The 12034-nt window shown below is 34.5% G+C and overlaps 1 protein-coding gene across 1 annotated transcript; it reads left to right on the top strand.

Annotated features, from left to right (window-relative positions):
- The first annotated feature begins 4699 nt into the window (after positions 1–4699).
- LOC139698008 (cytochrome P450 2D14-like) lies at positions 4700–8811 on the top strand. The gene is made up of 5 exons (XM_071596864.1): positions 4700–4815; positions 6264–6390; positions 6610–6751; positions 8020–8177; positions 8707–8811. The coding sequence occupies exons 1-5, from the start codon at positions 4700–4702 to the stop codon at positions 8809–8811; spliced, it is 648 nt and encodes a 215-aa protein (XP_071452965.1).
- Positions 8812–12034: the final 3223 nt, after the last annotated feature.

Below are 12034 nucleotides of genomic sequence, written 5' to 3'. Positions count from 1 at the left end.
ACATTTTTCAATAATATACCCAAAATTCTTCGTTAAACCCTTTTGAAATATCCAGGGCATTATATCTGAGCACATCATATTTACAGTATCTTTTAATATAATAACCCATGTTCTGGTGCCATTGGGATATTTTTTATTCTCTCTCTCTCTATGAATATCTCCTTTCAATTAGAGGCTGCTGTTGGCCCACAGTTTCTCCATCCCGACGGCAACTTAGAATAAGAAAAACAATAGGCAAATTAGAGTGAACTGTCTCAGGATATTAAGTAAATACACTCTTGGCTCTTGGGATCCAACATTTTTCTGATCATGTTTAATTTATGTATCGGTTATGTGTAAAATGTTCAACATTCAAAGAAATTCAAATGACTCAAGTTTGGCTAATTATCTGACCATTTCTCTTCCTAAAGGGTATTAATTACTGACCTATAACGAGACTTGTTTTTCAAATAAACATATTGGTCCTGCATGTATTCATCCAATTACCCTTACATCTAGCATCATGCAGTGAACACTTCTTATTTCAATGATCAATGCAAACTCAGTGAAATCACTAATTTATGCTTTTATAGGGATCCTAGGAAAATATGTGAAATGTGGAAAAAACAGAAATTGGGAAAACAAGAGTTTTCCACATTTTATGTTTAATTATTGAATGCATTTTCCATAGTATAATCATTTTCAGGAATAGCTTCAGCTGGTATTTCTTCATAATAATCAACTTAACTTCTTACCTTCCAAGAGCATTTTCATTTCCATTTTCACCCGGTTCTGCCAGTCTGATGAATATATTTTGTAATGCAGTAATTAACTGTTAATTGATAAACTCCTGGTTTATAAATTACTCCTAAACATCATTGTCATGTCAATGAAGTTTAAAAGTGGTCATAGTGCTCAAAAGGCTGCTCTTAAGGAGGTAATGTGATAATTGGTTAGTGATATTTTAAAGAAATGATAAGGAAACCCATTTGGCACTGGTTGTGTTTGTGAGTGCAATTGGAAGATTTGATTGAAGACTATTTTCTTTAATTTTTATCTTTCAATAAAATTTTAACCGCACTCTTGATTGAAGCCATGGGTTTTATGCTTTCAAGTTCTGTAATGTAATCATTAGGGATGAGTGGAATTTGTACCCAGGTTACAGCAGCAGGGACTGAGTGATCTAAGAGATAGGCATCATTTTTATGTAGCTACAGGGAAGGAAGCATGCTCAATAAAAAACTTGAGCGAATGAGGTGATTTACGTTGCATGTCCAAAGCAGTTAATGAAAGTAATTAAATTACATTTGATGTTTAATGGTCATTGTAGTAAAAATGAACTAAACTCAGTCAAAGAATATGTAAAACACATTTAATATTGACCATAGGTGAAATTGACAAATTATTTTTCCCTTGCATGTCTACCGCCTCCCTGATTAGCTTCAATTACCTAGATCTCAGGAAGAAGTTTTGTCAAAAGTGTGAAGTCTGCTTATAAACAATAACCACATTATTATGTTATTCCAACAGTTAATTGATTTTCTGTATTCATTACATTTCACATTTAATTTCCAGGTGGATTTTTGCGATATTTTGTCCGGAACAAATATCAATGTCCTTTGGCACATTTTGGCTGGAAAGAGATATGATCACAGGGATTCTAAATTCAAGGAACTAATACGAGATGTGAAGGAATTAATTCAAAAGAATTTTCAAGTGTTAAGTTTCTTTCATCCAGTACCTTGGCTACCAAAGATATTTCCTCGCCTGACTGGATTCTCTGCATTTAATTCTCACGCGGAGCCTATTTTTAAGTTCTTTGAGGTGTGAATAATTAAATTTAATTTTCCTTGATACACTTCTGACATGTGAATATATTTACTAGTTATAAGGCAAAATTGAGCCAGAATAGGAAGAATTACTCTTCCAATGTAATCAAAAGTTTTATCAAAAACTTGGTTGGTTGTTACCTTGTTGTCTAATTTTACTCGTAAAAGTATATATGTGCTTATTTGCATAAAAAAATAATGAAAATAATCATGTAATTTTTTGCACTTGCATTATGATGAACACTTGTTGCAGGATGAAATTGAAGATCATAAGAAAACAATAGACTATGACAATCCAAGGGACTTCATGGATATTTATTTATCTGAAATCAAGAAGCGAACAAATGATATGCCTGATATGTTTAATGGTTTGTACCTACTTTGTAAATATATTTATTTAGTGGCCTGACTTGAAGGCCTTTTATATCCCACTTTGATGATTGAAGCAAGTTCAATCTGATTACTATCATGAAAATCTGTGGAAGGTGACACTGATGAAAAGCATCTTTCAACAATTTCACTTTGAGCCACTTAATCCCTTCAAATATTTTGAAAAAAAAACAGCTAAATGAGTTAATATTGAACTTGACACAGAGAATTCATGTATGGGAAAAACTTATAATGTTTTTATTATTACACATATTCTATCAGTTAAGGTATGCTTAGGATGGACTTAGGCTATACAACATTACAGTGATGCATTTCCTAGCTTCTCCTTACAGAATACAATGTGACATTTGAAACTTAAATAAGCCCCTCTTCTATTCCACATTCATCTTTTTCCCATTCCATCCAGCGTACCTGTCCTACTCCTATCCTTCCTTGTGTATGTAAAGCCCTCCCATCTATCTCAGTCTTAAGCATTCCAATTGTCTAATAAATGCTTTGAATCCTTTTTCCTACCTAATAAGGATTTCTTCCAGCAATTATTATTCCTCTGATACCATGCCCAGCACTTTTTAGTTTGTTACCTTTTCTGTCCTTTTTTCCATACCAATATTTAGAAAGCCTACCATTTATTCCTATCACCTCTCCTAAATGATCAAGTTTCCAAAAGATACAAATACCATGCTCACTATCAAAGTTTTGATAAACCTTTTCTTAAAGCCATTACTGAATGTCTCTGCCATCCATTCCCTCTTCTTCCTGAAATTATTATGGCCTCACACAGTTTTCTTCTCTACCTCTTTGGCCATTTTGATCCAGAACACTTCTGAGAAAGGTTAACTGTTTCACCTGCTATAGTTTATGAAATATAAATTTTAATTCTTAACTTAGCATTTCTCTTTCTTGACTTCGTTTCCATTGTTTGTTTACAATTATTCATTCTATACCTATTGTACTGTCTTTTCAGTGAGCTCAGCAATGTTTGCACCCCCATCCTCAACTGACAAACTAAGCCTGATCATCTGCAAATCTGATTTTATGATATCCTCACCTACTTTCCTTCCTTTCCACTCCTATTCCCAGTTCTTCCCATTCTTCTTTGACTATTTCCTCTACATGAACAATAAAAAGCACCTGTGATAGTGGAAACCCATGTGTTCTCCCTTATGTTAGCTTTGACCATGCCAATTAACCATCTACTACTCATACTGGAGCAGCATGAGAATGTGAAGGTAGTGGATGTCTCCAATCTCTCCAATCTACTTGTATATTCCGCAATGCATTCATTGATTCTACCCAATTTTATCTATTGAACATCTTAACCTAATTGAAGGAACAAACAGATACATCCATATTACATTCTATATCCCTGTCTATTAGTGACTTCATTACTGCAAGGCATCAACAATTCCAACCCTCTTTCTTGACCCAAATGGATCATCTCCTCTCTCTTCTCCATCCTCATATTGATTATCCTAAGTACCTGTTCACTCCTGTGAGAAATCAAACTTATGTTCTATAGTCCGTATATGCTAATGGCTTCCCTTCTTTGTGAAAGGAATTAACACTTATCTGAAAAAATTTTCAAGCCAAATTCCTCCCTCATAAAGTTAAAGAGTAGTCCTAATGGATGCATTTCCTGAATAGCCCTTTCTCTTTCATCATCCAGCAATTCTGGACCTTAGCTAGCCTCGCCTATGTCTTATCTTCTTTGTGAATTGAAGCATGATGGCATACTTTGTTAACCATATTGTCCTTCTACATATATTTTTCTTCCAATTCTCAAATATCTTACTGAAGGTAACCTTTCCAACACTTTCTGCTTAATAAGGTCTTTCATAATTCTAACTTTCATGTTTGATTGGTCCGTAACGTATAAAATATTTGAAGATGCAATCAGGAATATTGATGATTAATGAGGCAATGTCAATATTAGTTAGATAATTTCATCCCAAAAAATGCACTTGCCACAATTGTAAAAAATGTAACAATTTGTAAAAATACTTAGCAACAATTTCTTAACCACACCCAAGCTTATTTGCAAATTTTCAAATGGCTTTTGTCTAAGTGTAAGAAATGTTAAATATGCATGTTCTTGTGAAAAGGGAACAACTAGAAGCATTACAACCTTGAACTGACTTTATCATTGTATTTACAATAGTTTGTGTGGAGCTAAATGTTTCAGGAATAAGGATTTACTCAAATCTCATGCATTCTGACAATATTTATTTTATCTTCTTGCTTATTAATATTGACAAAGTTATATATTTCAGCATTACAAGTAGCAATAGTACTGTAATCTTGCTCAATGTTATTCCTCAAATAATGACACTAATCCAAAATTTAAAAATAAATATATTATAATTTAATATATATATTAAATATATATAAAATATATTATAATATATTTTATAATTTCAACCCAATTTTAATTTAAAGAAAGCCAGCTGAAGCAAGTCTACTACGAGTTGTTCCTGGCTGGAACTGACACAACATTAAACACTATGTCATTTGCTATCCTGTACATGATTCTCTACCCTGAAGTGCAAAAGAAGGTTCAGCAAGAACTTGATGAGATCATTGGAAAAGATAGATTGCCAAGATTGGAAGACAGAACAAGGTAAGAAATAATTAAATCTTAATAGGGGTATTTGCTATAATTACCAATGCTTGAAGACAAATTAAGCATTATAATTGAATTAAAGTGAAAACTGCAAATTTGAAATTGTCATGCATTCAATATTTATTTATCTTTCCTTATGTTCCAAGCTTTGAGTGGAAACTTTGTTCTCTTGTGGATGAAAAATGTGTTTAAAGCATCTTTGTTGGCAAAATCAGAGTCCTCTCTTTGTAATTCATGTTCATGACTTAAGGATTGACAGGGTTTCCCACGTCCTCCTCTCTTCCCTTCATTTATTACAAATGCAAATCTTATTCCTACCATATTCCCTTCATCACATTCTCCAACATTCCAATCCCATTCAAAATGCGCAGAATCCATCTTTTCTGCCTTGTTTGGATTTCTAAAAAAGAGATAGAAATATATTCCAGATACCTGGAAATCTGGGGAAACCAAGGCCATTCAGTAATTTGGACATATTCAGTCAAAAAACCTGGAACAATGGTTTTACCCAAATGGGTGTGGACTTAATGAAACAATGTCTTTCTGCTTGTACCACTTAATGAAAACATTCATCACGTGATCATTTAAATTTATTGATGTGGTTCAGTCAATGTACAAGTAATTGATACTCTTCTGAAATGCATATGCTAGGTGTTACTGAGCTACAGCAGTAAAAGCGACAGCTTAGGGTTAATCAAAAAACAGTGGAAGAAAGAAAAGAGAGGCGACTTTTGAAGTGGAAGAACTAGGCACAGGTCAAGACGAGTAAGTTTCTCAGAAGGACAGAAAGAGAAGCATAGGTTTTGCATATGTGTCAAGAGTATTAATTTTTGAAATTGCAACAAAATGTTAGCATAGCAATGCAGCATTTCATTTTTGCATACACTTCACTTAGTTTGAAATTCTAATTTTTGGCTGGAAGTAGTTTATACCTGGTGTTCCTAAATGTGTAGTTAATTTTTATGTTGCCTGCTTTATTTGCTGAGAATAAATCCTTTCTTGGAAAGTATTTTCATATTTATATGTACTGCAGTAAACAATCCAACTTCCATTGTGATTTCTTGCTTATTCTCTTTTGAAGAAGACAAAAAAGAAGCCTTTGGAGTTTCTCACTCTTCTCCATTATACATCAATAAGCCAAATATACACTCTCCCTTCATATTTCTCTCTAAAACTGACCTCATTGGTTAAGCATTACCCCAGAATATAAAAAAATAACTCAAAAAGCTACAGGTGAAACAGCTTTTCACCATCAAAAGTATCACCTTGCAACCAGTTAAGGACACACTTCGTTCAATTATGAAATTGCTAATGGTGAAATATGTTTGCCATGCATTTCTGCAGCCTTACATGAAAGATTCAGTTGATTTTATTGAATATTCCCTTGGAAATATTGTTGCTGGAACAAAAATATGCATAACATTGAAAAGTATTACTGTACATAGGCTTCCATATACTGAGGCTACCATTCTTGAAGTGTATCGTCTAAGTAGCATTGCTCCAACATCTCTACCACACAAGCCAGTGACCAATGAAGATTACATTATTTTCAGAGGATACCACATTCCAAAGGTAGGCACAGCAGAAACTGTAAAGATTTTATTAGTAAATACCTAAACTCCTTTCATCAAAGTCTTGACGTTATTAAATAAGAGAAGCTGAATTTAATTCCAATACTTAAGATCTACAACCGTGAATTTCTTCAAGTTTAAACTTAATGGAAATTATGTAACATTGACTAAATCTAATTGCCTTTAAGTTCTTTTAATGTATCATAAAAAATTTCCTCAGAATGCAGTAGTGGTGTTCAATTTTCATGGTCTGCATAGTGACCCAAAACTATGGGAATCCCCTATGAGGCTCATCCCAGAAAGATTTTTACTCAAGAATGGGAGAGGACTTAATCGTGAAGCATTGATTCCCTTTGGAGCAGGTATGCCTAGCAAATTATGTGCAAGTTACAACTAAGATAAGTGTGACAAATAATAACTACCATATTTGAGCAAATCGCACTGGATGCTTTTATTTTGGGCATATAATTACATTATATACATTAGGAGTCAGATCAACTCACATCCTAGATGTGACAAGCTTGGGTATTTTCAAGCCATTAAAATCCTATTTAAAAGCCAAAAAAATGGCTGGTTTTTAATCTTAACTAAAAATGTCAGGGGGTGATGATAGTTTTCCTGACATAACATAAAAGGTAATTATTACAAGTGTTTAGTTAATTATGCTTGAGCATATATTCATCATAATGACTCCATTAAAAATCAAATACACCACTAAGGAATTAACTTTAAACTCAGTTGTCTTTCTATAGTTAGAATAAGATGCGTAGTGTGAACAGATTGGTTATGAAATATAACCCATGATATACTAAAAGTAATATCAACAATGGATGAATGTTATCAATCTTCTCATTTTTACAGATTTCACACTGTTGATTATCAATGCTAGTGAAAATAAAATAGTCTTATACAAATGAAGGTGATAGTTCATTAAGAGATAGATAAGTAGTTGATAACCAGGAATTTTCATGCTCAAAACTATTTTTTAACTGCTAGTTTGTATGTAATTAAAATAAGAAACTTATCCTGGTTCATTTAATTGCAATATAATTTGAACTAACTTTGATCTGGCTTAAATATGGGATTATCATCTTTTTGATCCCTTGGTGCCTTTTATTAGGAGCTAATCTAATGCTGAATCTAGATTTTTTCATAACTTTTCATACCATTAAAATTCTGTTTTTACCAAGTCACCCATCTACTGTTTATTATGGAAATGAAAAAAGCTGTTATTAAATGTTTTTTCTTCCTTCTATTGATAACTGCTATTTTGTATTCATGGTGGGTTATATTTCATGGGGATCTGATTAAATCTCGCTTGATGTGTCATTCATGAAAGCACTATATTCTTCAAAACATCCATGCTCTAAGTGAGATATTAACAAAGGAATTATATGTTAGTAACCAAACATTTTACTTTTCCGATAAATCCAACTGCTGATTATTGTTTACATTGTAATATTGTATAAATACTTGAAGTAAAGATTGGGTGACTTATTGACCCAATCTTTGTCAGAATTAGAGTACACGAATAATGGTAATGATATTACTAATTTCTCAATATGCATAATGACTTATGATATACCAAAGTTGAGTATGTATGTTATTGAATTTTATATCTGTTATTTAGGCAAGAGAGCATGTCTTGGTGAATCATTGGCCAGAAACAACGTATTCCTCTTCTTCACTGGACTCCTACAGAGATATTCATTGAGAGTTCCAGATGGACAACCCAAGCCATCACAAAAACCAGATGGGATGACATTGTCTATCCCTAAGCCATACACTGTCAGTGTCCAAAAAAGGAGTTAACAATGTGTGGAATTGGAAAACAAACCTGGACATATTCAATGAAATAATGATTTACCTCCAGACACTGAATTCATTACCAATACAATGGTGTCCTGTATAATGTGGCAATTAAATTTGCTTAAATAATTTGAAAGCATTTATAAGGGATTCATTGAATCATAGGTCTAAAAAATAAAGTTCTTAGTGTAATAAAATTTCAATAATTAACTTGGACAGATTAACCCTAATAATGTTGTATTCATTTATTAAGTTGCAGAGATACATGAGGGCCTTAGCAATTTGAGGGATTGAAAACTTAAATACTTTGTCAGATATATCATCTTATGTGCAGACAATATCACCTGATATAATGAAACTGTGAACTAATGATAGTCCATGGTATGCAATCACATCCTGCTGTCAATGCACATACCTTAAATGACGTTTTTACTTAGACTTAAGGAAAATATGTTTCCAATTTAATGAATCTAACTTCTATTTCTGAATTGGTCTCACATCCACACAGAGTTCCACATTCCATATTTGCTGTGACATAAATCCTGTGACCAGAGATGAAATAATCAGCATATCCACACTCTTAGCAATAAGCCTTGTTCAGGGAGAGATGTAATGGAAGACAAAGAAATTAAGTTTTCTATCCTACAAATTACTAAGCCCCTGGTGTATGAGGTCTGTTCAAAAAGTATTGCAAATTCGGAAGTTTTGCGGGATACGTATATTTGATTTTCGATTTTCTTATGGCGTTACGTTGGCACTTATGTCTCTCACTCATGCCGAAATGTTCAGAAAATTTGATTGCTCTGTTAATTGTTGACAGCTGTTTTGCTTGGACGTGTTATGGCTTGTCTTCGATTTTTGCCTGTTCCAAAAAATGGATCAAAATATCTGTGTAAAATTTTGTGTGGAAACCAAAATTAAGTGCACGGACGCATTCCAAGTATTGACTGCTTCATATGGAGAAGCTACCATGGACCGAAGAAACATTTATCACATTTATTGGTGGTAAAAAATGTTCTCATAGGGCCGAGAAGATGTGAACGACGAAGAGCATGTCGGATGCCCGAGTACGTCAACGACCGAGGAAAACATTGATAAAGTGAAGAAAATAGTGTTGGTCAATCATCAAAATAACACAAAATTAATATTATTATCATCATTATTAGTATACTTTAACCCTGACAGAGGCTGGGTCAATGCATCACCTAATCTTTCATTACTAAAATCAATAATCAGCAGTTAGATTTATCTGAAAAGTAAAATGCTTTACCACTAACCTAATTTTCATTTGTTCAAGTTCACTTTGAACATGGGTGGGGTGTGTGCAAAATATAGTGCTTTCATGAATGGCAAATCAAGCAAGATACAACTAGAAAACCTGGAAACGTGGCCAACCATGAATACAAAGTTACAGTAATCAGGAAATGAGAGAACATTTGCTAACAGTTGTGGTCATTTCCATTAACAGTAGATGAGTAACTTGGTATGAATAGAATTTTAGGGGGTAAAGAAGGATGAAAAAACCAGCATTCATCATTAAATTGACTTTTAATAAAAGGTACCAAGGAATCTCAAAGTTGATAACCCCATCCATTAGACAGATCAAAGGTACATGAATTTTACTAGAATGCATGTAAAATGAACCAGGATAATTGAGATTCTGATTTCAATTACATGCAAACCAGCTGTTGAAAGTATTAACCTTTGAGTGAGAATTTTCCTTTTTTCTACTTATGACCATCTACATTTCTTTATGATATTCATTCTTTCACTAGCCCTAATTATCAAAAGTCTTGCATCTAAAATCTCTAAAAAAGAGAAAATTGATAATTTTCGTCCATTGCTGTAATTGCTTTTAGTAATATCATGTCTCACAATAGATGGTCAATGTGTATACACTATATATCATGTTCACATTATAGAATTGTTCAACACCTATGTATTTGCCTAGGTATTTAATTGAGTCTACATATACATTTCTTCTGCCCTGCTTCTTTGGCTCTATCTGTTGCCCATCTTAATTTATAATTGAACTCTTTATCCTTCTTCTCTGGAACTCTATCTAACTCTGTATTTCTATTCTTTCATTTCCTTCTCTCATATATCTTCATAATCATCTTGTCCGTAATATATAGTTTCCTTGCCCTTTCCTATCTGCAGTTCCCATAGTTTCGAATTTGATTTTCCATACTCTTCTTTGTTATGTTCCAATTTTTCTACCATACTAACCACCTCCCTTTCCTTACACACAATTTTCTCTAAAGCCTACTGGTACTCCTGTTTTGCCGTTCCTGTAAATTCTTCCAAATTCTATTCCCTAGAGCATCTTTCCCTTTCTGCCTGTATAAATTGGATACTGCACTTCATTATTACTGAATTAATGGTCGGAGTTGGCACCCGCTCAAGGTAGCTCAGGAAATAATCACGCTCCTATTAAATTTGATCAAAGGTTGAAGGGAAGGATACTCTTCCATAAAAGGGCACGGCTGTGGCTAGAATTGCAAAAACTTGACGAGCCACGAGTCAATGTAACTGCATGGGTTCACTGGTCCAATCTCATTGGTGCGGCGAATGCAACAAGCAGTGGAGTGATCGAAAAACTATTTGGATTTTAGTCTTTTGATGAGGAAGAGACGACATTCTGTGAACTGGAACATACGTATATTTTCTTGCATAGTCAGCGGAGGGAGGGTAACTCTGAGGGATCCAACAGAGTGGGAAGATGGGAATCATAGTGTTAGGCTGAAGTTACGTAAGACGTGTAATGCCACATGAGGGTAACTACAGACCATGAGGGCGTGAACTAGCATCTGACGGCCTGGTGCATTCTGAGTGGTGGCGATTACCAGGTAAACATGGCAGTTGGAGCTGGAGCTGCAGATATTAAGTACTTCAGGGTGCAAGTTATGGCTCATGCTGGCATCAATGATACCATGGACCGTGGATCTGTTGAGATGCTGCATTCCTTTGGGGAGATAGGTAGGTAAGGTATTCTACCGTTTAAGGAGCCATCCAAAGCCTTTCCACCACATCAAGGTTGTAGTCCAGGGAGAGATATATCATTATTATTATTATTATAAGGTATTCTACTGGTTAAGGTAGGTTTTTGGATGGACACAGCTACTAAATAAAACATTTTGTGACTCCTAACAAAACACCAAATCCAGCATCCTACTCTATATCAGATCTCTTTTCATCTATGACTACTTTCTACTCCCTTCATCCCATTCAACATCCCTATCCTGTTCCTTCCCTTCCTTCTGAGTCTTTTCTTAATATCCTTACTAAATGCCCCTCTCATCAACTCCCTCCTCCTTGTGAAAACCTCTTTGCCTAGTGCAATTCTTCTCCTCATGTCCCTACTACTTTGACCGTGCTGGTCCAAAACACCACCGAGATACGCAAACTGTTCCACCTGCTCTAGTTTTTGCCCTCATATTTTAATGTTTAGCTTAGGCTTTTTCTTTCTAGAAAATCGCATAACCTTTGTTTTATTAATATTGATTCTCACCCAATATCTCTCGCACTGAATTTCCAATTCACTCAGCAATGCTTGCAACCTCCTGGCTGACTGACAAACTATGGCTTGGTCATCAGCAAACCTAACTGATTTTACGAATTCCCCACCCACTTTCATTCCTACCTCCAGTTCTTCCCATGCCTCTTTAATCATTTCCTTTACATACAGGTTGAGCAGCGATGGTGATAATGGGCAACCCAGCCTTACACCTCTTCCTAACACAGCCTAACCGGACTCCCCATTCCCCACTCAGACCTGAGCAGTCTGAGACATGCACAGGTTGCGGATTAGCCTCCTATCCCCTCAATCTATTCCT

The sequence above is a fragment of the Hetaerina americana genome, unplaced genomic scaffold (assembly GCF_022747635.1).
Source record: "Hetaerina americana unplaced genomic scaffold, ioHetAmer1.1.p SCAF_8, whole genome shotgun sequence".
Lineage (NCBI taxonomy): Eukaryota > Metazoa > Arthropoda > Insecta > Odonata > Calopterygidae > Hetaerina > Hetaerina americana.
This window is presented reverse-complemented; position numbering and strand designations above follow the sequence as displayed.